Source organism: Podarcis vaucheri, assembly GCF_965113315.1.
Source record: "Podarcis vaucheri genome assembly, chromosome: 1".
Lineage (NCBI taxonomy): Eukaryota > Metazoa > Chordata > Lepidosauria > Squamata > Lacertidae > Podarcis > Podarcis vaucheri.
In genome coordinates, this window is record NC_138759.1 from 99633188 (window position 1) to 99659363 (window position 26176).

The 26176-nt window shown below is 40.0% G+C and overlaps 1 protein-coding gene across 6 annotated transcripts in view; it reads left to right on the forward strand.

Annotated features, from left to right (window-relative positions):
* The first annotated feature begins 23602 nt into the window (after positions 1-23602).
* The window catches only part of R3HDM1 (R3H domain containing 1), a 48317-nt gene continuing 45743 nt past the window's right edge, over positions 23603-26176 (forward strand). For all 6 annotated transcript variants that reach the window (XM_082197704.1, XM_082197706.1, XM_082197708.1 and 3 more), the window contains exons 1-2: positions 23603-23741; positions 25158-25368. In XM_082197704.1, coding sequence (XP_082053830.1) covers positions 25198-25368 — 171 coding nt within the window. In that variant the 5' untranslated portion in view covers positions 23603-23741; positions 25158-25197. The remainder of the gene's footprint in view (positions 23742-25157; positions 25369-26176) is intronic.

Genomic DNA, 26176 nt, shown 5'->3' on the forward strand with positions numbered 1-26176 from the left:
TAGCCATCTTCAAATAACTAAAGGGTTGTCACATGGAAGATGGAGCAAGCTTGTTTTCTTCTGCTCTGGAGAGTGGGTCCTGAGCCCAATGGCTTCAAGTTACAAGGAGATTCTGACTAAACATTGGGAAGAACTGTTCAACAGTAGAACAGGCTCCCTTAGAATATCGTGGACCCTCCTTCATTGATGATTTTTAAGCAGAGTTGAATGGCCATCTGTCATGGATACTTTGAGATTCCAGCATTGCAGGGGGTTTGACAAGAATGACTTTAAGGTGTCCCTTCTAACTCTACAACTCTTATGACTCTAACTTGGTACATGGCAGTTTCTTGTGTTCCTATGAACAGCAACACATACAATTTTTTTGGTATGTAATTTATATAGTAATTTATAGTGCCACAATTCCATAATCCCCTGCAGTAGCCTTAAGTAAATATAGTGCATGATTAAGCATCATCTGAGTACTGGGCATGAGGAACCTGTGGCCCAACATATATTGCTGGAATCATTATCTGTGGCCATAGGCTGTCTCTGTCCGATAAGAGTTGTTTAACAACAACAACAACAACAACAACTGAATTTGTTAGTCACTTTATTTTGCCTAGGACAACCCAAAGTGACTTACAACCAAACAGAGTGACAGATGGGGGAACCCCCTCCAACATAACTACATTAAAACCAAGAGGAAAAAGAAATACAACATCCTGCCTGCCCACTTCTAAAATGCCAGATGGTTGAGGAGAAAAGACCTGGCTACAAAAGGAAAGTTTTTGCCTGGCACCTAAAGATATGTAGTGAGAGTGCCAAATGTGTCCCTGGGGAGAATATTTCACAAATGGGGAGCCACAGCAGGAAAGGCCCATTCTCATGTTGCCACCCTCTGGGCCTCTTGTGGTGTCAAAAACGTCTGGAGGGTCACAGGTTTCTCTTTCTTGAGCTAAACTGTGGTGAAGTTCTGATCACATACCAAGATCTATATCAAGTCAGTCTGCAAATTGTGGTTTGTGTGGGTAAATATTACATCAGCATGGAGCAAACCACAGTTAAAGCAGTTTCTCTGCCCCTCTGTTTGCCAATCTAGCCCCACTGCCGTTGTCATTTTGCAATCTAAAACACAGTTTCCCCACACTAGGTTATTCAGATGCAATGCAACACTATATTTTAATGTTACAAGCATTAACTTCATTCTTGTAACACTAAATGGCTTGCCTAACCTTTTTGTATACCACTACTGAAAGCTTTTCTTGTGGTTAATCATAATTGCTTTGCAAACCAGGATTGCAATGCAGTTTCATATGCTACGATTACAACCCTTCTTAGTGTATAATGTATGGCTTGTGCAAACCATAGTTTTGTCATGTTGGATGAAATGGTGGGTTGTATATGGCCTGCTATTAAATAAGGAAATTAAGTACTCAGCCACTGTGTCCAAATGGTGGAGAGAGTGCCTAGATCAAGGACAATGGTGGTGCCATAGCATTGTTTTGCCTTTTTTGTTAATATTGCCCACATTTGACATCTTAACCAGGATTAAGACATCAAACCATGGTTAGAGCTATATTATGTATACCCAAGGTCAGTTTGTGCTAGCATAGTTTCCATTGAAATCTGCCTTGTGCTTTCCATAGTCTGTGGTTTTATTCACTGAATTCATAGATCTTGGAGCGTTTTGCTTGCATTTATTTGCTTGTCCATGGCAAGTTACTTTACTTATTTATAGAATGTCCTTCCTTTCACCACAAGCAGCCTGCACCAGTAATTAAAACAATAAAATTCAATAAAAAAAACCACAGTATCAGATGCAGTAGCTCTGTGCAGATTATTACTGCTGTTAGTTATCCTTGTCTTAATGGTGAATCATTAGTGATGTTGTTCCTAGCTCCTCTGAGCCTTCTTTCCTTTGCCCCACCCCTTGTAGTAGATAGACAAAACTTTTTAGCTTTGGATGCTAAACAAGCTCTTGTTCTCTTTATTAGGCTGAAGACTTTGCTGATTAACAACTGCTACAGGATACAGATGGAGGCAAAGTGTTGAGAAAGAAGGGTGAACCACAATCTCTTTGACCCTGAGGTGATAGGGATGGCAGAAAAACTGAACATAGATGTTAGTTGTCAGCTGTTTGTAAAAGAATATATAAAATAATTAAGAAGAATAGGCCAACCAGTAACTTTTCAGACATAAACCTTTTTTCTCCACTAAGCTGGCCAACAAATGCATTCTTCTTGCCAGCATTATTGATCTCAAAACTGATAAGAAAATGATAGTTTTAGAGAAAACATTTGAAATTATTTTAGTCTTTGCATTAAATGTCATGTTTAGAAAGGGCCCATGAAATGAGCATAGATTTGTTGAGACATTGGCCTATTCACACTGTATTGGAGTCTAGGGCACTCATGGCACAGCTCACCATGATGTCTCATCTCCAAGCCAGCCCTTCTCAGCAGCTGCAACCTGAGTGTGGATTTAGGAAGGTGTGTCACTTGATCAGGATATCTGGGTAAAATGTGTGTCCCAGTCGCATGGATCCATATACATGAACAGCTGCTCACAAGTAGAGGTTTATTTTCAGACATCTGTGCTCTGGCCATTAATGTTAGGACAAGGACAGCAGCACCTGACCCTCCTCCACCACATGACCCCCCCCCATACACATGTTGCACATTAGTTATCTTGTTAAAACAGTCAACTGCTTCTTCTTCATAGTGCACATTGAATGCAAGAGACCAGATTAAACTGCCCAGTCCCACTAGTGGATGCCAGCACAAGCACTCATTAGCACCGTGGGACTTACCGTATTTTTCGCCCCATAGGACGCACTTTTCCCCCTCCAAAAATGAAGGGGAGATGTGTGTGCGTTCTATGGGGCGAATGCAGGCTTTCGCTGAAACCTGGAGAGCGAGAGAGGTCGGTGCGCACCACCCCCTCTCGCTCTCCAGGCTTTGCGCACCTCTCCGCAAGCCGCGGGAGCCCTGCGCTGAGCTCCCGCTGCTTGCAGAGAGTTGCCTGTTCTGGGGGCGGGGGAAGCCCAGCCCCGCGCCTGGGGGAAAAATAATTTTCCCCCTTTATTTCCCCCCCCAAAAAACTAGGTGCGCCTTATGGGACGGTGCGTCCTATAGGGCGAAAAATACGGTACCCCTCATGCCTTCCCCAGATCTGCTCTGGAGGGTCATCGGAACCTCCCAAAAAGCATGCAGTGGGAGGAAGGAGATGGTTGTTCTGTGAGCACAAGTGGAAATCTCCTTAGTGCTACGTTGAATTTCACCCTGAACTTTTAATTCTGTGATAAATCACAACTGAACCCTGGCGTTTTTTAATTATGCAGAATAAATAACGGTACTTTTGGCCCTTTCTTTCTTTCTTTCTTTCTTTCTTTCTTTCCTTCTTTCTTTCTTTCTTTCTAAGTGCCACATCAAAGCGTAGTTTAGTAGACACACCTACTATATGTTCCTTTTCTTAATTTTCCAGTACTGGGTAACAAATTATTCTTTAGTCGAAGGAAAGTTATATCCAAATACATGGAGGTGGTTTGTGGTGAAAGTACTGAACTCTTGTAGTGTTCACATTGAAAGACGAGCAAAAATGTGGAACGAAGAGGTGTACCAGGGCTTCTTTAAAGCACGGGAATACATAACTCCTATTGGGTGAGAGAGTTGGAGATGTAGAGAGAGTTGGAGATGTAGAATCCATTTTAATTCCGAGTTTGCCTCTGTATGGCCACAACAACCAAGAAACAGTGACAAGCAAAAGTTGAAGATGCACACCATATAGCATCACTGAATGTTGTTCTCTGGAGGGAGGAAGTATATGGGTTGTATCCAGCAGTTGTCACATTTGTGCAAGGACTTCCGCTTATGTCACATAACTTCTTCTCCCCACTAAACATTCCCCAAATCTGTTCTGGGTTTCCCCCCAATCCTTTGGAACAGATTGGGGTAGGGGGTAGGCATGAGGAGAGGAAGGGAAAGTACCAAGCGAAAGTCCTTGTGTGAGCAAAACAGCTTTGTTGGCTGCAACCCAATGTATTAAGACATAGAAACAAGTGTAATTGTTTCTTACTTAACAATGCACACAGTACCTGAAGTTTGCTGGTGTTGAAACTGAGTGAAGTGAATTTTAGAATAAAGAACTGGGTCCACAAGAAAAACTTGTGGTCAGGATTTCTAATTAAACTGTGTTTACATTCAGTCTTCTCAAGAAGTTGAAGGTATGCTTGGTATATAGAATTCTTTGCTATGTGATCTTCTGCAGTTAACACCACAAAGAGTTTTTGATAAAGACCATAAGATTATATAGAGCAGTGCATCATACAAATTTGTCATTATGTGAAAAGTATTAAGGTTCTGATTATTTTACTACTGAATTTCAGGAAGGCTTTGTCACTGGCAACATAAATCTCTGAAGAGTCTCAAATTCTGCGCTTTACATTTCCTCACCAGTAAATCCCCATGGGATTTTTCTTAATTGCATAGCATTGCAGTCTTCTTTTGCTTATGATGTCTGTGGACTCCTGTCATCTTTCTGTTCACATCTTATTCTAAAATGTGTATACTGCTAATCAAGCAGCAGTGGCTCTCTTGGCAACTAACGATGTGTGTACAGAGTCTTGCATATGTTGCCAGTTGCATTTCCCCCCTTCCCCTTGAACTTTTTTGGAATCCCAGTTGCTTAAGCTAATTGCTTAAATTTTACACTGTTTAAAATTGCTTACTTTTTCTAGGCGCACTTGCCCTTTAGCATCATTGGTTTACAGTAGCTTAAAATGATGGGTTTTTTGTTTATTTGTGTGCTTTATAGCTAGTAACAATCATAACATTATGCATAAGTTAGTTAATGAAACTGAATCCCAGGTCATACTTTCTGATATTCAACCAGTGCTGCCTTAAGGGAAAAGTACCATAAAGAAATGCATGAGAAGACATATCAGGGACCCACAAACAGTCACTGCTCCCCAGTATCTGTATGCAGGTCTTTGGATGCCTGAGTCTCCTCTTTTAAAGTTTGTGTTCTTTGCAAGGAAGTGGGAATTGGCACTTGGCTATGAAACTCAGTGCATGATATTGGACAAGTCTCCTTTGCCTGAGCACAATGTACTTCATGGGACTGAGCTCAAAAGAAGCACACTGTACACTTGTATGTCACAGAAATACATTTACAAAACTATACATATGAGGACATGTCATTTCAGTTTCTTTTGTTGAAGGAAATACCTTCTTCCACAAAGTTGGGATGGAGAGGAGTCTGAATTTGGAAAGGTTATGAACCTTTTGGGGGGAGGCATCAGAGGGAAGATTGCCGCAGTTGCCTTGGAATGTTGGTGCTAATTTTGTTACCTAGAATAGTTAACAAACAGAATGATAATTCTTGTTTACTGCTGCTTCCTTTCCCTTGTGAATTATACTATTCAATCTGCTATTCTCTTGGTGGTGTTGCTGATCACCAGGCAGGGAGCTATTGAAAACACTGATCTAGACTTTGTTTTGATCCCTTTGAAAATAGCTCATGTTGGTGTTTGAGAAGAGAGGGCTATAATAACAGAATTCAAAAAAGCCAAATGTTCTTCTGATTAGACATGTAAGAAGAATGTTTCCAATAAAATGTGCTTTCTGATTGAAATTGGCAAATTTCTCTGCAAAAGACAGCACATCTTCAAAGGCAGAGGACCTTCAAGGCAAAGTATCCTCTTTAAGAGATGCAAACTTGTACATCAGAGCTTTCCAAACTGTGTGTCGCGACACATTAGTGTATGGGCTGCAGTGTAGAGGTGTGTCACCCGAATGCTCCCCGCACTTCCTGAGGCTGGAAAGGGGTTAGTTTAACGTTTGGTTTGCTAGTAAAACTGAATTGCCATGTCGTGAAATGATGCATGTCTAAAAAGTGTGTCACCAACATAAGAAGTTTGGAAAGCTCTGCTTTACACACTTACCCGAAAGGAAACCCATTTGAACTCATTGAGACTTTTGCCTGTATAGGATTTGAGCTGCAAAATTCTTTAAGTCATCTGCATTATGCCTAACTCATGGTTTCCCAAACTTGACTCTCCAGCCTTCATTGTATCCAGCTTTAGATCCAAAACAGCAGAAAGACACAATGTGGCTCCATGCTTCGTCAGCCGATGTGATAACCAAAGTATTGGGTTGTATCAGGCATGGCCAAACTTGGCTCTCCAGCTGTTTTGGGACTACAACTCCCATAATCCCTAGCTAGTGGGACTAGTGGTCAGGGATTATGGGAATTATAGTCCAAAAACAACTGGAGACCCAAGTTTGGGAAACCCTGGTATAGCTTTAGTGTTTATCCTGTAATATGTGTTAACATTTTATCTTCTGAAGCATTTAAATGTTTCTTGTAATCTTTCCTATAATCTCACACATTCTTCTCTGTGTCTCAACTGTACATGGCATACTGATTTTGTGCAAGTCTTTAGATTGGGTTAGCCACCTTAGTCATCTTCAGATATTGTTGGACTTGAATTGGTCCTTAGCACATCCTGGAATGGTGATATTGGGCCAATGGCAGAGAGCTATATTGTGTTGAAGGTTAGTTCTGGTTCTCGGATACAGCCGTCAAGTGATTTAAAGTGGTTGTCAGGTCTTAAAAGTACGCTAGAATATTCTGCAACTCAATTTGATAAGATTTAATTGGACTGATTGCTCTGTTGCAGAATTAATGAGGCATTCTGATGCACTACTGCATGATTAACACATGGTCATTATTCACTGCTGCTTTTTACTTTAGTTTTAAGTGCAGCTATCCTCACTAGTATTTGTGCAGTTGTAGTCCACAGGACAAAGACTAGAACAGCATTAGCTAGCATTAGTACAGCACAGTAAGTACAGTCATCATGAATAGGAAAATGTAGCATATCTGCTGTTCTAATGTTGTAGTCTGTAGTCCTCTATAAACACTGCCTTTGTGTAATCTGCTTTGTTCAGCTACTAATGGATATTGAAGTGATAGGAATGGATGAATATGGGTTAAATTTAATGCAGGGTGCTCAAATCCAGATATGTAAATTATGCTTAATTTCTGTGCTTGCACTACACCACTTTCACAGGGACTGGGTGCTGACCATGTGATCTTTTACTTTGGGTGCCATTTTCTTAAAATGAAGTCCCATCAACCTGTATACTGATCCTGGGACTCTGCATTTCAAGCTCAGCCTTTGTGGCCAGTCCTAGACAACAGTTCCTGCCAGCTTATTATACCTGGGTCTTCAGTGGGCCAGAAGGCATAGATGAGGGTTTCCCAGACTTGGGTCTCCAGCTGTTTTTGGAGGACCAGTGGTCAAGGATGATGGGAACTGTATTCCAAAAACAGCTGGAGACCCAAGTCTGGGAAACCATGGACTAAATGCTCCAGTGGAAACTGAAAAGAAAAAGGGAGCAGGGTTGCAGCGCTTAATTTTTAAACCTTTATGCAGCAAATCATTTGCATCAGATGTATGTTTCTTACTTATTACAAATCACTTTTATTTTGTCTTTACAGATAGTCTTTCCAATACAATGATATAAAATACAAACAATAATACAAAATAAGGCAGTTTTAAAATTTCTGAGTGTTAATCATATACAAGTCAGCAGAAATATTTTTTAGAAGTAGACTTCCTCAGTGCTCATCAAAAACATGGACATAAATTCAGAAGGAAAAAGTTCAACAACTGTGGATCCTCCACAAAAAAGGCCCTTCCCCCAGTGTTACGATATGAAAGCTAGGAGCTAAATGGCACTTTAAACCTAGGTTATGGGCACTGAAAATGAATGAACTGCAGCTAAAATATTACGTTCATTTTTCATGTGGTCTTAGTCCTTCCCCTGCCCACCCTCCTAATATTCTTAAGAGGGTCTCTTCTCCAGTCTTTAGAGAGTAGCTGAAAGTGGGGAGGCAGAAAAAAAAAGTCCTCCTTTCCTTCCACTCTGCAGTTTTAATTTGCACCCAGAGCTCAGAAACTGCTTGAGCTAATGAAATTCCCTGTTGCAAAATGCGCCTAGAACAATGGGAGTTTTGAACACTGCCTTCGCTCTGATACCAATCTGATCTTCTCTACTGTCCAATCAGAGAGCAAGGCTTCTGACACTTATCTTAAGGCCCTTGTGGGCTTTTAGGTAACTTAAGCCATTTAAAGCTTTAAAAGGTTAATACTCACACTTAAAACTGAGCGTAGACGCAAATTGAAAACCCATATTAATTTGGTGTGATAGGTGAGAAGAGCTTGGATACAAACGGTTTAGTGAAATCCCTGCATGTTGCTTATATATTTAGAGTTTGTTTCAAAATGTTTTTTCATGCTTCTTATTTGAAAGTGCAAATAGAAATGTGTTGGGTGTTGGGTAGCCTTTGTGCCTTTAAATTTAATTGCTGTGCCACAGACATGGAAATATTTTTTTCCCTTGCCATGTTGCTTGCACATTCTTACAACTAGAACAGTTTGTGCTTTCACTCCTGCATCTTGGCTCCCCCAAAAGCCTTCATAAATCTTGGGTCCAATTGTTAATGATTTTCTTCAGTATCTAAATACATTATTTCAGTTCAATGTATTTCAAATACATCCGCAGTCAGAGTGCAAGAGTGGATACTAATTTTCAATCTATCTTAGTGGACAGTTCTGCAAGAAAACAGAAGGTTGACTTTGAGAACCTAGTTCATTTGTATCCAGTTTCCACAAAAGGTATGGACAGAAGTTCCTGTAAACATGTATCCTGCATTTATAAAAATACTAGACTCCTGTTCCTTGTATTTCCCCAATCTTCTGCAGCTGGTGCACATGCACTTGAATGCAAACTTTTTGGACACCATTTGCAAACCAGCTAACATTGCTTAACTTTCCAGTTATGGAAAGAATATAAGATGCTTACATTTGCTGATATTTTGAAGAGCAAAAAACTTCTCTCCGATTCTGATCTATAGGCTCAAAGTAATCAGAATTTTATCCCCTGTTTTCAGTATTTGCAGATATAACATCTAACACTTGCACCTGGCATCCACAAGAGTTGTATGATAAAAGGAGCTCTGTCTCGTCTATGTAAGGACACAGGGAGAAAGACTGAGAGAATAGGACAATAATCTAGAAATAGCTATCATACACCTCTGAATGTTAGCGAACTGGTGGAACAGATTCCTATGAGATGGTATCTCCCCCCCAACCTGCCTCCTGAGGAAGGTGTCTCTGTACACTGGTTGCCACTGTGAAGAAAAACCTGGGTCTCCTGCCCTCTGTTTTGCAAGAGCAAGGAGGCAAGCAGGTCTACTTGTCGCTGTGTTCTCTTCTCTTCCTTTGTGTACTTAAAAAAACCCTTCATATAATTTGGCTGCTGTTGTCTGAAGTGTGCATGCCAAACTCGTGTTCTGGTAATCTCCTACATGCCTAGCTGCTGGGTGTATTCTACTTAGTGAAAGAGTAGGGTAGATAGAGAAAAGCAGAGCACTCTGATCTCTAGGAAAAGACAGAGCTGTGTGCTCACACAGCTTTCTGAGAAGACTGAGTAGATCTGACAGAAGTGCAGGGTGTGCTGTCTTGGGGTTCTGGGCTTTAGTACTTCTTCAGCACCCTAGAATTACTTCCTATCTCAGGGCCTGTAAATTTAAGACTGATGTGGTGGTGACAGGAATTACCACATAGGCAAGATGCAGCTCATCTGCCTTCAAGGCTGTTGTGTGGCCATTGCACAAGGCCCTAAGCAAGCTCTCCTAGTCTTCTGTTACAGCTGTGTCCCAAGATTTTCCCATTTGGGGAAGGGATTGTGCAGGTCATTAAGGCAGTTGACGGGTTTATAGTACTAGTAGAACCAAGTGTGGTTTACTGGGAAACCTCATGTGTGATGTCTAACATAGGTCATATTCACAGTAAATTAATGGACTTACATAGGTCTCCTCAGAATATCACTAACATTGTAGATCTCCCTATGGCTCTGATTTTATGTTTCTAATAATGGCTCTTCAATGCTTCTGGTCTTAAATTGGTAATCCTGCAACCCCCATGTGTGCTATATTGTTTTTATTAAAATACAAGGGATATTAGTGATAGATTAAAAAAAAGTTTTGTTGCAGATTAAGGGAGATTTGTACCCCAGTACAGTGTTAGAAACTGAGATATGAAAGCTAGGAGCTAAATGCCACCTTAAACCAAGGTTATGGGAGCAACAAGGGAATGTCTAGGTGTGCTTTTTAAAAGAAAGGATACAAAGCTGAAGATGAATGAACAGCAGCTAAAATATTGTGTTCGTTTTTCACATGGTCTAGTCCTTCACCTGGCCACCCCCCTAATATTCTTAAGAGGGTCTCTTCTCCAGTCTTCAGAGAGTAGCTGGAAGTGGGGAGGCAGAAAAAGGTTCTCCTTTTTGTTTTTGTTAAATTGAGACCTTTGTTGCCAGTCTTTTATTTAAACAACTTGCCTGGAATTCCGTGCAAGTGAGTAACCAGGCTGGCCAGTGCATCCCTCCTTTCACCATGGTTTCCATGGTTGCTACAGAGGAAGGAAAGCTTCTTCCAGTTACTGCCATGGAAATGCAGCAGGGGAGTGGATGAGGGATGGATAATTTCATTCTTCCTCTAGTCTGCTGCTGCTGCTTATCATCATAATCATCTATTGAATTTATATACTGCCCTATACTCAGAGGTCTCAGGGCAGTTCACAGAACAAAATCCAAGTATAAAACCTCAAAATATATAGATATGTAGCAGAAAGTTTGTCATTTTTTAATTCTTTTACAGCCATCATGGAAATACTAGTAATTAGCCTTTTAGCAGGTTAATAAAATAAAATTGCAAGGTACTAACTGTTGCGGACTTGCTTATGTTTAAATAAACTTTAAAAAATAATAAGAAATCCACCCTTAAACTCGAAAAGTAGGATCATTTATCTCCAATTTCATAAACCTTGGGGTGAAGGAAACAAAACATTCTAAAGCAAAGGTTCTATGCATTCAGCTTAATCTTTTCCCCCAAGTTGCTTTCCTCAGTGCTCTATAATTGAATAAATATTGTTTTTAAAAACTTGTAGCTAGTTCTTGTATCCATGGCCAAGATTTGAAACATTTACCGGTACATCTAATAGGATGGCTTCTGGAAATGTTGAGTATTCAAGACCTGAGATAGGGTATTACCACCTTGCTGGTTGCTGTTACCTTTGGGTACTTTAGGAGTCCCGGGTATGGCAAAGTACAGATGAGGCTCTGGCTGAGCCTTGGCATTGACAGTCAGTTCCAAGGCTGAACTGCTTCTCTTGGTTCTTTTGACAGGTTCTTTTGACAGCGGTCCATAATTTCTCTTAAATACATAAACGCTTTGTTTTGAAAGTACCGGTATTTTTTCTAAGATTTCATGTGCAAATATCCCCCCACCCACTGTATTTTGCAGTTTTGATTGCAGGACGCTTGACCCCACTGCAAAAAGCCATTTCCATGGGATCAGCATAACAGCCATTAGCTGATTACTTAGACTGATTTGCTCAAGTGTTATGGCTGGCTGTAGTATTTTTCAAGGCTTGTGCTTCTGCAAAAGTGTAAACCTCAAACGATGGCACGCCAATAAGATTAGCTGCATCATTGTATGCTGGTGAAACAGATAAGCTAAAAATACCAGGAGACAGGAAAACAAAGAGGCTGTGCAGGTGGGGGGGGGGAATAAATGGGGGACAAGTTGAATGCTCTTGTACCCCTGCAAAATCCATAGTAGGCAAGACTCATTTTTTATTGTAATATATCTTTAAGAAAAATCTGACAAGACCAACCAAGTGAGATACATTTTCTGTTTTTTATATTTAAAACAATCAGAATACAAAATGAGACATTGATTTCTGACAGAATTAAGTCAGCCATTGGCATAAAGATGGCTTTTCATTTTATATTTTCTATTGATGCATTATTGGGGGGAGGGCAGGTCGAACAGCCTTAATTTTAGGTCTTAAATAGGTTGAACCTTTGTGGTAACCTCAGTTATTTTGGGATGAAGAATTGTTATAGTTTCACAGTGTGAGTTAAATGTGAAGTGGAAAGTGACTAAAAATCCCTACAGCCATTTCATAGTATTCTCACAGTTTCACAGGACATTTGCCTTGCTTGCTGCTGAATTGCTAATGAAGAGCTCAATATAGCTTCTGATGCATTTCAGTTTTTTCTCTGTGGAGACTGGCTAAGGTGTTGCTGACATCACAACATAATACAGCTGTTGATTTTCTATTATGGTTGATGCCTCAGCAAGTGCCTTAACCAATTGCTTCAGCAGCTACCTGCCAAATGCCTGAAAAATGAACAGTGGGTATGTTTAAAAGCTGGGCTCTTTTTCAAAGGAATCGTCCAGAATCTTAGGAAACGGATATTATGGAAAGAGTACCTTTAGCAGCTTTGTATTATGATGCTAAATTGCTGGCATGATGCAGGTATGTTAATTCTTCAGTATCTAGTTTCAATATGGTGAAAGCTTGCATCTATCTAGAGAAGTGGTTGGTGTTTGGGCAAATTTCTTCATAGTATGCTAAATTCATATCTTGATGAAATGTATTGAATATGGATGTGCATAATTTCTTCAGTCCTGTGCATACATATTCTACTGTGTTGAAGTTTGGAGACATTATAATGGATTATTGTTAATGTACTACAACTGAATAAAATGCCCCCTCCACAATAATATACAAACTAAAAAAGGGACAAATCGATTAAGTTTTTTTAAAAAATGAAATTCGTAAAGGAACTAGGTTGCCTTGGAAAGTTTTTACATATAGTTTAAAATAAAACTACCTCCTGTACTTTGAATAGATTCCATCTGGACATGCCGTGGAATATTAAGCCTGTTTTTGTTAAGCATAAAAATCCCTACATCTAATTTTTGCTCTGATGATAGTACAGCAGAGTCAGTCGTAGTGAGAAAGTGATCTTCCTTGGGATATCTAGGACTGGAGATTTGCTCAAAATTAACACTGCAATTAACTAGTAAACATTGTACTGTACTAGTTAAAATAGAGCAAAGTTACAGGTGGGGGCAGGCAAGTAAAGAAGCAGTATAATAATATATTAACTATTTCAAGTGATTGCAATTATGCACTGATATTCCATAAAAAAATGTAAAATGCAGGTCTAGAAGAGGTGATTGATTGCTGGTAGAAAAGAACGTTGAAAATGCATAGGTTGTGTCCAGTTAGAAAATGTTGCTGTTCTATACTGTACTAGAATCAGTAAGGGAGTTCAGCATAGTACATTTTATGTAGACCAAAACTGATTAGGATTATTATGTTTTTTAAGGCTTAAATTCTCATACATCCTTACTTCTGAGTAAGGACCTTTTAGGTCTTTGGGACTCACTTCTGAATAGACAGGCACAGGATTGTTGTGTCAATGGTACAATATACTGTATAGCTCCCCCCCCCCATTTTGTTTCCAACAATTGGTACAGATTTAGTAGCTGATAGACAAGAAGCTGATAGATTAAAATATTTAAGTTAAAGTTAGAATTCAAGTCGAGTCAGAGGTATGTTTAAAAACTTTTGTTTTTGATATGTTTTGTGTTGTATTTTAGGAATAAAAATAATAGGAAGTACCCAGAATATAAGGAAGGGGTGGTGGTGGAATCTATTTACCGTATTTTTTGCACCATAACACTCACTTTTTTCCTCCTAGAAAGTAAGGGGAAATGTCTATGCGTGTTATGGAGGAAATGCCTACGGGTGGCATGCCTACGGATTTTCCTCCCCTAAAAACTATGTGCGTGTTATGGTCGGGTGCGTGTTATAGAGCGAAAAATACGGTATATCTTTGTTTTCATTTTTCCCTACTGAAAATAGTATTTTGATCAGTCACCATAATAAGCAGTTTAAATGTTGTTAAAGTAATTAGCACTGATGATGGCATATATGATGGAACACTACATTCTTCTGTCATAGGCTGCAGAAAGATTAAACCAAGTTCCTCTGTGTTGCCTATTTAGATTGCAAAAAAGCATTTTGCTAGTAGGTTTACACTCTAAATTTTCATGTCTCATTTTTAATACTTCTGTAATATCTAAATTAAATGTATTTTAATGTGTGAGAGGAACATGTTTATATGTTAGGATAGGCAAATTAAATTAATACAAGGGTTGTTTAAAGGAATGTGATAACAATATTAAGATCAAATCATGTACATAACTACATCAATACCTGTTAAATACTGCACTCAACATTATCTGAACTTAAAATGTGTTGCTATATAATGGAATGATAAATGTGAGACTATTATCTGTATATAGGAAAGACTCTTTTATAACATTGCAGTCCAGCCTCTCTTCATTTTTTTATTTTTTATTAATCTTGGAATACTAGCAGTAGTCCCTAATAATTTTACCTAAATTATTTTAATTGTTCTGTGAGTTAATAAAGAAGTTGGTTAAAATAATGCATCGTTATGTAAAATTGGTAGTTGATTAAGTAGCATTTTGATAGATATGTTTTATACACTTAGTAACAAAAACTAGGTTTAAAAAAGTTGTTCTTGTGGTAAATAAGTGACTGTACAGTGCTAGATTTAGATTCCTTATTAGATAGGTTTATAGGGTAGAATATGTCAATAATATCTTTCAATTTGTTTTTTTAACTGGAGCCTATGGAAGATGTGTAAGCTTCTTTAAGCGTTTGGTGTCCCACCGAAAGTCTGTTAATAGGTAATTCAGAAATCTGTAAATTAAGGTATAACCCCAGGCTTCCTCAACCTCGGCCCTCCAGATGTTTTTGGCCTACAACTCCCATGATCCCTAGCTAGCAGGACCACTGGTCAGGGATGATGGGAATTGTAGTCTGGAAGGCTGAGGTTGAGGAAGCCTGTATAACACCTTCAGTCAAGAAATCAAGTTGTTTTGCTAGGAGCTTAGGTAGCACCCCCCCCCCCGTGGTAACTTTCATTCATGATCAAAAGTCCCCCCCTACCCCTAGTTAAGAAAATCTGTGGAGAAAAATTCTCCAGAGTTGGGAAGCTGCTGAAAACTGAACCACTATAGTTACTTACAAGTACCTGAAAGACAAGTTACCAACCTTGCTCTGCTGCAGACTTAGCTGGATAGCATTAAGCAAGTGTTTCCCTCTTATCTCAGTATCTAATGCTCATTACAACAAATAAAATAAGAGTTCATGAAATGCTTGGAACATGGTAATTATAGAGGGGGGGAAACATGGAGATAAGAGGGCTATCAGATTATTAGGAACGCTTTATGTGTTTTGACGGTGATATTGGAATTGATCCCATTTCATGCACTACAGAGCAAAATACAAGACCTTGCATTCCCACCAGGGGCTTACTAATTTTTAAAAACAATTTAATGTAGCTATGTATTTTATTTTTTGTTCTAAAAGATAGATGTAGATATATTTAACTATAGCCAGACTAGATGCTAAATGAGATCTTTAACTCTTAATCTTCTGACTGGTTTTCTGCATGTAAGTGGCTATCAGCTAAATTATTTTGAAGGCTGATGAAAAAAAATATTGACTAGTTCTGATGGATCCATTTTTTTCAAAGGTTGTCACTGCAGTTCTTATTCTTTTGTCAGATCAGGTTGGTGATGGTGGTGTTAATGTTAGAAAATAAGAGAAACAAATGAGACCTGCAGTGACCTGTTGGCAGTGTCTTCCCTGCCCCTAATAGGTCTTCTTTTATTCAAGGTTTCAGTCAGCCTGAAACAGGAGCTTGTCATCCTCTCCAGGCTTGTTGGTGGTGGAGCTTGGTGGTGGGAGTGAGGAGATGGAAACATATAATTGGATACTTGGTGATATGGAAGACCTCCGCTTGAGACCCTGGAGAACCTTTACTGGTTCAAGTAGACAGGATTCCTTGCAGGATGTATACATAATATTTTGGGTTGGCCCTGTTAGCTTTCAAACTGATATGCGCTCAACCATATCCCTCCGTAGGTGGGAATGACTGCTGATAGCTATGTGAAAGCAAGTACAAATGCTTAAGTACTAATGTTTCTCTTTGATCTTTTTTCTAGAAAACGTTATTTATAGTGCTGAATAATTAGAAGTTTTTTTTAAAAAAAGCATTTTCCTGTTCCCATTTCCATGGTTACTGCTTTGGACTATGGTATGGCATTTGAGCGAGCAGCAGACAATCTTACCTAAGCCTTGGTAGCTAATTAGGGAATAGATTGGTCTTACTGGTATTTAAGGACCTACTAATCAAACTGTAAGCAAAATGAAAGCATTTCCACTGCTGAAAGAGCTGGTTTTTACTTGTTTCCTTTTGTAGTCATGCTAATTGTACCTTTTGGTGAACACACTAGCAACTGCATTTTTGTATTCAGACTTTGCAAGAGCGTCAGCCCAATTGCCTGCTGTGTAGGGACATACAGTGGTACCTCGGGTTAAGTACTTAATTTGTTCCGGAGGTCTCCTCTTAACCTGAAACTGTTCTTAACCCCAAGACCACTTTAGCTAATGGGGCCTCCTGCTGCCGCCGCGCCGCTGGAGCACGATTTCTGTTCTCATCCTGAAGCAAAGTTCTTAACCCGAGGTACTATTTCTGGATTAGCAGAGTTTGTAACCTGAAGTGTCTGTAACCTGAAGCGTATGTAACCTGAGGTACCGCTGTAGAGAGAAATAACAAGATGGCTGGGGGTTTTTTTGCAGGAGAATTGTATCCTATTGTGACTAGAAGGTATTCAGAGGAAGATTCCTTGGTTTCTGCATCAATGTTGAAGATCCTACTTTGAAACTTGAAAATATGATCCGTTCTAAAAGTCCTTGATGGATTTGATGACCTTTTGTTTTTCCCTAACAACAGTTCAGCCAAACAACTGCTGTTGGCACAGTATATACCCCCTTACCTTAGGACAACCTATTTTTTTGTGTTTTGTTTCAAAATTTAGCTTTTGTGGCAAAAAACCACAACAAAGCAATTGCAGACCACAAAATGTGGATTGAACTGGAGAGTGCCAGAGACCTCCGTGTGTTTCCATTCTGTACACAGTAGTGATGCAGGGAACACTTATTCATCCATAACTTTCCTAGCTTCTGACCTGAGAGAGAGGACAGTAGTTCCCAAAAAGAGTTTTCAAAGATCTTCTAGTACTCTATGTGCCTTTTTTATTACGGTAGAGGGCTTATTGGCGGAAGTTGGCATGCCTTTCTGTCTTAATGTGTCTGGATAGTTTAAAATTCCCAGTGTAATATATTCTGCTTCTGATGCATTCTAGAACAGGGATAGCAACAGCACACTGTTCCCTCCCCCCACCCTTGGCATTATGACTCACAGCTCACAGATGCTTATATTGCTTTGAAATATAATTTCTTAAATGCTGTGGTAAACTGCAATTATCAAATTGAAAATAGTGTGGCACTTAAGGCAATGGGCAGTGATTCAGCCTCTTCTGGCTTACATGAGATTTATTTTAAAGAGCACATACAGTACACAGAATGCCATGGTTTATTACGTAGGCATTGAAGGCAAAATGAATCATGGTTGTAAAACACTCCTACACAACCTTGGGGCCCTTGAGGGCCCTTGCTGGATTATTTGCAACGGAGGGAATCTCAATTATGCATTGGGTTGCAGCTCACCTGTTCATGGGCACTTTGGTGTGCTGCTGTCATCTTTAAATTTGTGCACCTTTGTCAGACTCTGTGGGCACTAAAAATACCTGTTGCACTTGGCATTGGGTGTAGAGAGTGCAGCTGGATGGGACACAGCTGTGGGCAGCCTGAGGAAGTAACATCCACCTTGGGCCTGCCCATAAAAGCAAGCTCTGCCATGGGGACAGTAAAGCAGCTGGAGTCGAGAACAGAGGGGGAAGAAAGAGCTGTGACCCTCTGGACAGTCTTGAGTCAAAAGGGAATTTCAGCTTATTTTGGATGTCAGCTATTCTAAGCAAATTTACACAATTTGGCTGTGAGGTTGGACCCTCTTTTAGATACATACTCATGCATGTTTTAATTGTAGAAAGTCCCATTGAATAAAGTGGAACTTCTGATTCAAGCGGCATAGGTTCATACTGTAATTTTAACTATGAAATAAGTTTTTGCATTCTGAGTAAATGTGATTATGAGCAAGCTGTTAAGCAGGAGTTGGGCTTGCAACTGGCCCAAGTAAATATATTTCCATAAACGAATCAAACTTGGCAGATTTTAAATGGTAGTCATCTACTGTTAAGAGGTATTGACAACTAAGACTGCCTTTTTGTAAGAGCAGGTGGAGGAGTTTAAAATGCAATCAAGTCCACTTCTCACTCCTTAAAAGTATTTTTTAAAGATTGTTGCTTCTTATAATATGAATAACTGTGCTGCAGACTTATATATGTTTATCTGGGAGCAAGTCTCATTGAACCTAGTGATGCTTGTTTCTGAATAAATAAGGATGGGTAGAATTGCACTGCACGTAGCATTTGTATTCTGGCTGATCTTTGAAAAAAAAAATCACTTATAATTGAATTCAGTTATCTGGCAGAAATGAAATGTCATTCATGAATTCCTTCATCTATAGAAAACATGTATGTTTCTTATACATTGCAGAAGAATGACCTTTTTGCTTTTTATTGCATTAAAAATAAAAAAGAAACCCTCAAAAAAATAAGCATCCTTAGTACTGGCTAATAATTGTTGCTTCGCTCACTAACAGTTTGTAAGCTGACAGTGGGACACTGTTCTGTCTACAATTTCTTAGGGAATATTGTTCAAAATTGTCTTCTCTACCCTGGTGATATTTTTTTCTTACACTGCCATGAAGTAATTTGCAACTAATAAATGGGCACAATTGTGTGTGCAGCACGCATGTATCATTGAAATCCCAACCCCATGCATATTTGTTGAGAAGTAAATCTGACTGTTCAATGGAATTTATTCCCAAGTAAGTGTACACCAGTTTGGGCTTCTCATCTTTCTATCTCCTAGGGTTACAATATGAAAAACTATAATTTATGTCTGAAGCAATTGCATGGCCCTTTGCAGTCAATCATGTTGCCAGTGCTGCATCCCTATTTTGAAAGGAGAAAGTCAGACACTCAAATTGAGTAGATGTTTCGGTGCTTTAAAATTATAAGGGTTCTGGCTTCCTAAACGTTCAGATTAGCAAGTGTCAGTCCATATATATTGATGCTGAAGAGTTTTACTGCCCTCTACTGCCCTTTCAGTATTTTTCTCTGCTTTTCCTTTTATGGCAATTGTAGCTGTTTTTCTACATGGATCCTTCATTATATCTCATTATAACATTATAAAGTTGCTCTGTATTTTCAAGTGGAAAGTATTCTTCCATTTTGTTGGTACTTTCATTATAATCAAACCTTTTATTGGCATCACATGCAAACATCCATAGTAAATCAATACAGAATTACCGCCTTCCCAATAAAAAAATTCCTTCCTGTAGCACCTTAAAGACCAACTAAGTTAGTTCTTGGTATAAGCTTTCGTGTGGATGCACACTTCTTCAGATACACTGAAACAATGTACACTGTACAATGTACACTTCTTCAGATACACTGAAACAATGCCTTCCCAATGTTACAGAACATTTGTCAAATGAAAAGAGGCAAAAAAGTCTAACGTTACATCTCTAGGTCTCCAGGGGGATCAGATGTCTGCAATGTGTTTCTGTGACAAAAAACCAAATAAAGATATTTAGCCACTAACTTGGTGAGCTCCTGATCATTCCCCAGTAATAGAAAATGTATAACCTCCAACTCTGGTTTCCATTTGGGGTTGCAGAGTTGATCTAGAAACTGTTGGCGGAGATCAGCATATAGTTTACATTTAAGAACCATATGAGTAACAGTTTGCAGCAGGTGGTCTTCACACAGGCAAATTCTTTCTCCTTCCACCATTCCTGAGAACCTTCCCCAAGGAGGTTTGATGGGTATGAATTAAACCTGGCCAGCGAAAATGCCCTTCTTTCTTGGGGGATAAGCAGAAATTCAAGATAATTGTGATTAGTTTCATATGCCCAAGAAAGTTGAAAGTAAAGAGGGGAACATGTTTTCTCTGCTGCTGCTGCTGTTAGTTCCTGGTGTTCAATGCCCCACAACCTAGTTTTTATTATAGCCTTGGCAGATGGTAGGGGCATCAATCACAAAAGTTCCATTGACAGTTCAAGTTGCTGTACCTTTGTGTTAAACTGTTGTAGCCCTGGGGAAAGAAAGGGGTCTGACAAGACTTCGCTAAGGAGAGGATCTTTGTCTAATGTGAGGTAGATGTTTAACCAGCATAGAAGAAATCTCGCCCAGGCAATGGTTTCTACCTTGTGTTGACCTCCCTCTAAACACAAGGCTGCATAGGGTACAAAACGTGGGACAGCAAAAATCTTAAAAACGAAAGCTGCCTGCACTCGTTCTACCAGCTGGGTAAACCCTGGCAGCCAGACTGGAATTCCATAGAGCAATTGAGCTATTATTTTGGCGTTGAAGACCTTGAGGGCAGAATTACCTCTTGTTATGAAAAATCGCATTATGGCCTGCATAGACATCTTACTGGCATTCACCGCCATTGCACGGTGTGAGGACCATAGAAGCCTATGATGGAATGTAATTTCCAGTTAGTTAAATTCAAATACCTGCTGGATGGGTTTTCTACCAAATACCCAGCTATAGCTCTTGCGTGAATTCCCAAAAACCATTATTTTGCTTTTATCAAAGTTCATGCACAATTTCATTCTGGACAGATAGTCAATACAGGAATTTAACAATTGTTTTAGGCCAATTCTTCTCCGTGAAAGCAAAATCATGTCATCTGCGTATAGGAGGGTGGGAATGCTTGATGCATTGAGTTTTGGGCTATGGGCATCCACCTGTTTTAGTGAAGAAGCGAGGTCATTAAGAAAAAGATTAAAAAGAGAGAGAGCAAGTACACAGCCCTGGTTTACTCCTCGGTTTATAATGACTGGATCTGTCATTTCCTGGTGGTGTTCTTATATGACAGGTGTTCTTTGTATAAAGCTTTTTGATCAAGTATAGTAATCTAAGGCCCATTGTCTCCAATTTGGTCCATAACAGCCCCCTGCCAACAGTGTCAAAAGCAGCCTTGATATCTAGGAAGGCCACATAAAGACATTCTTTATGAAGCTGCGTGTAATTAGTGGCTAAGTGAGATAACACCATGCAGTTGCGTAAATTGGATTTCCCTGGCCTAAACCCTGCCTGCTTTGGACCTAAGATGTTATTTTCATCAAGCCAAGTAGTTAGTTTATTTAGCAGATGTTTAGCGTACAATTTCCTGATGTTTAACAATAGACTTATTGGCCGATCGTTGGCACTTTCGCATTTTGCTACAGAGTACATTTCAAATCTTACTGCATTCCAACTGCATAGAGACATCACAATTCCCAGTGGCCTTGACCTATTTAAGTGCACAGCTTCCTTCTGTGCATGAATGGGATACAGGAAATCCATATAAGGCATAATTAAAGTGCCACAATTTTAAATAGAGGTAATTACCCTAAATATGAATGTTGGCTTTTTTCTTATGGGCCAACACAGGTATCCCTTCATGTGAAATGGGACCCATGACTGTATGTCCAGATGCATTGGAATGACGTGGTAGAATATGGGGCACTACCTCAGGCTAGATACTTCTTGCCCAACCCTGCTGTCAGGGGTTCAGGAGCAGAGGCGAGGGCAAGAGAGGAAACAGAGAGCGAGGGGGAGGAGGCAGAAGAAAGGATGAGTGATGACGACGACCCGAGATCTCCGAGCCTTTCCAGTGAATCAGAAGATTCACAAAAAGGAGCACCAGTGGCCAGGGCAAGGGGGGAGACTAGGGGGACACCCCAGGAAGAAAGAGCCAGAGGGGACTCAGAGGGGAGCAGTTGGAGATCGGGACCAACGTCACCGCCAGAGAGTAGGAAAGAGGAAGAGCGCCAGGGAGCAAGCGCTGGCAGCTCGCAACAGGAGGGAGGGCACGAGTCAGGAGTGGCCACACCTTCATCGGGGAGCGAAGTGACGGTTAGACGGAAAGTGGAAGGTTGGGCGCGCGCGCCAAGTTCAAATGCACAGGAAGGTGGCGCAGTAGGCAGCCCGGAAAGGGAGCCAGGTCCTAAAGCCCGGCGCAAGGAGACAGAAGGGTCCGGGGGGTCAGCGTCAGAAGAATCCCGGAAGGAAGAGACCCAGGGGGGCAGAGGGACCCAGAGGAGAACTGTCAGGTGGAAAAGGTGGAGCAGGGCTAGGATATTAAGTTGGTGCGCAAGGGGCGGAGACTCAGACGGAGCTTCGCCGATCTAAGCATAAGACGTAGGGTTGCACGCAGCAGCTCGAGAATGGAGACTGTAACTCAATAAAGACTTTTATTTAACGATCGCTGGCTAGCGTGATCCTCTGTGAGCTCGGATCTGGAAGTAACCCTGACACCTGCAAAAAACTAAATTATCAAGGGGAGAGCCCAGGCTTTGGCCTGTTTTTGTACTTTTGCAGCTTTTAACTGGAGAGCTTATTTAAAAATGGTGCAGATCGCTCTATGACTTTGTTGTGCAATTTGTGTAGAGCAGTCTTAAGGTGGGGAAGAAATGAAAAATACTGGGGGGGGGGGTGTTGTTGTTTTTGTTTGTTACTATGTTGTGTATTTTTTATGTTCCTGTATTGTAAACTACCCTGTGACCCTTGAAGAGCGGTATACAAATTAAATAAATATATAAAAATAAAAATGAGGAATTGATCAGATTTGTTCCCTGTTTACAGAATGAATGCATATTTTTTTCATCAAAAAGCATGCACTGAAAATCACCAGTATGAAAGCACATAATGTCTCATAGTCATAGGGCCTTTTGAAATGTCAATGCATAATAGCCAGGGTCTGTGCCTGTTATTGACTCGTGAAAAGCTAATTAAAATAACAACAATGTACTAAAGAAATACTTGGGTATATGGCACACTAACAAGGGGAAGTCATCTTAAACTTGGTCAGACAGTGGGCCAGATTCGACTGAATCATTGTACTAACGGGAACCAGCACAATAGGGCTGCTTCCCCCACCCACCTAATTGAGCCATAGTACAAGCTTCAAATTGTAATGATGGTACAATGGCACAACTGTGGCCTTACACTAGTACAGGCATCCCCAAACTCGGCCCTCCAGATGTTTTGGGACTACAACTCCCATCATCCCTAGCTAACAGGACCAGTGGTCAGGGATGATGGGAATTGTAGTCCCAAAACATCTGGAGGGCTGAGTTTGGGGGTGCCTGCACTAGTGCTTATGCCATCCTGCCTGATTTTGTGAGCTGATCATACTGTGTCTGATACTGATGGTAGAACACATTAGGATATAGTATGCACGTTTTTGCCAAAGCAAGTTTTTTGAAGACACAACAACCTCTGTAGCAATGAGATTCATGTTTCTATCTTAATTTGCTGAATCTCAAATTTATTATGGTTGAAATTATACTGTGATGTCTTCCAACCCAGTTTTCCCCCACTTACCGCTAGTTTTACTAATGGTAATTATTAAGAATAACTTTCTAAGTGTATCTTGAAGATTGTACACTTCCCACGTTTCAAAGGCAATCTGGGAGGATACTATTGAATGGATTGTAGGCTTAATGCCATGTTTTTAAAAGATTCTAAACTTTGGATTGACACACACATATATATATAAAATTGTTTTAGGTGTCTAAAAGGGATGGTATTTCTGATGCCAGACAATATAATACCGTCCAGGGGTCTCCAATGGTGATAAGGACATGGGACTCCTGCCAGATTCCAGATGGTTCATCACAACGGACATCTTGGTTGGCGACTGTGAAAAAGATCCTTGGATTATTTTATTTTATTTTCGTGGGAGACCGCAGTCGCAGATCTACAGGATACACCAGGCAAGTAATGCCAAGCACCTATTGATTATGTAACACTTTTTAAAAAGATTTTTTTTTTTTAAAAAAAAAGGTCTTAAGTTTTCTACTTAACAGTGCAAATCCTTTGCCTGTTTACTAAAAAATCCCACTGTGTCCAATGAAACTTAGCTCATAGTTTGCGTCGTTACGGTTACAGTCTTAAAGATTTATGTATGTATATTTTTATCCTGCTTTTTATTGTCTCCTAAGGTGGCTGATGAGGGATGCGGGTGGCGCTGTGGGTTAAACCACAGAGGCTAGGGCTTGCCAATCAGAAGGTCGGCGGTTCGAATCCCCGCGACAGGGTGAGCTCCCGTTGCTCGGTCCCTGCTCCTGCCAGCCTAGCAGTTTGAAAGCACCTCAAAGTGCAAGTAGATAAATAGGTACTTTTCCGGCGGGAAGGTAAATGGCGTTTCCGTGCGCTGCTCTGGTTCGCCAGAAGCAGCTTAGTCATGCTGGTCACATGACCCGGAAGCTGTACGCCGGCCCCCTCGGCCAATAGAGCAAGATGAGCGCCGCAACCCCAGAATCAGTCACGACTGGACCTAATGGTCAGGGGTCCCTTTACCTTTTAAGGTGGCTGATGTCAGCAAAATAAAATAAAAAGAGAGACAGAAGCCTTTCCATCAGGCTTACAAACTAAAAAGACAGGGAATGGCAATGGAGGGCAAAGATAGAGGAGAGGGAGTTCTGGGAAACAAAAGCTTTTACTACATTACTTGTGACATTTTGCGTGGCCTAATAAATGGCTAATTCATTTTTTGAATATATGTCATTGGCCTACCCTTACTTTTCATGCATCCTGCTTTTATTCATTTTAAAATTTATTAACGGATAGTCTGATTTTTAAATACTGTGGATTGGATCTAAAGTATCCCTTCCATGAATGAAAGGACTTCTTCTTTTTATGAAATAAATTGAGATCCAGTAGAGGCTCCCACTGGAATAAAGGGGAATAAACGTGCACCCCCATCACCTCCTGTTCTGTTTCACAAATTCATCCAGTGCTCAGAACAGCTTTTGGGGGTTCTGAAAAGGAGCATCTTATGACTGGATTTCCACTCTATATGTTTAGTACAAATAATAGGTAGAGAATACTCTACTGAAAATGACATTTTCTTGGATCAAGCTCTATTCGGGGAATCACACTGGAGTTTTAATAAATGGACTTTCATAGTTCTTACTCTTAAAGCTTAATAAATCTTGTTTGGTTTTCAGACTTAGTTTTGATAATTAAATTGGTTCTGAGATCTGTAATTGTGGTCGTTCATGATGAAAGGATGTTCATGGAGAAAACTTTTTAAGCATGGATTAGATATTGTTCTTGTTACAGTTAGGTTATATAATATGTGAACTAGGAGAACACAAATTATAATGGCTCCTCCTCTTCTTTTTAAGGCTCCATATTTCCTTTAGATTTTTAAAATAACCTTTTCTAATGAGGATGACTGATACTGTTACTGTAAAGGAGGGAGGTGAAACAATGAAAGATTCAGAAACGGAGGTAAAAGACAACACTGCAGTGCAACCCTTCATAAAATCAGAAAGCCACGAGCGAATTCAAGTGGAAAAGGATGAAAGGTGTACCGATAATAAAAATGATGTGCAGGTAAGAGATTTCTTTCACCTTATTTTCACCCTCATAATGCATATTGAGCAATGAATTCTTTAGTGCTACTGCACTTTTTAGGTTCCACCCTACAATTTCCTACTGTGAGGTGCCATTCAACTTCAATGATGTTTTAATAACAGAAACTACATGTATATTTTTCTCTTTCTTCACATTTCCCTTCCCTTATTGTTTACTTGTTAGTTTGCTTTCAGTTATTCCTGAATAGATATGAAGGTACGTTTGCCAGTTTTTCCAGATAGGGAGATGGAGGTATTTTGTTAGCAGTACATGTTTTGTTGCACCAAAGTGTAGAGTTATTATCTCACTATTAATATTGTGACTGCATGGTGCTTGATAAAACACATGGAGCCTAAATTAATATCTGTTGTTTTGACCTGATTTCAAAGTCAGGCAATTTGTCTCCATTCAGTGGCCCAAACAACATGCTCCATGAATGGAATACATGAATTCTGCTGTGTGGTGGTTCCTCTTTTTACTCTGTATGTGTGGTCGTGTTTTGTCTTTCCAAATTATATAAATTGGTTCATTTGAAAAGTGCTTCAGTTTTTTGCTTACTTAAGCATTCATATTCTGCTTAACTCAACAAAAATGGAAAGCCATCTTTTTTTAAAAATAGTAAACTTAAAGGTGGTTTAGAGGGTCTAGCCATCTTAAAAGGGTTAAATGCCTTTGCCTAAATCCCACCCACCTGTCAAAGTTGACCTGTAGGAGAAGGATCTGCTTCACCAACATGTTCCCTGACAAAACAACACCCAGCAGGTTAACCCTCTCCTCACAAGCTTGA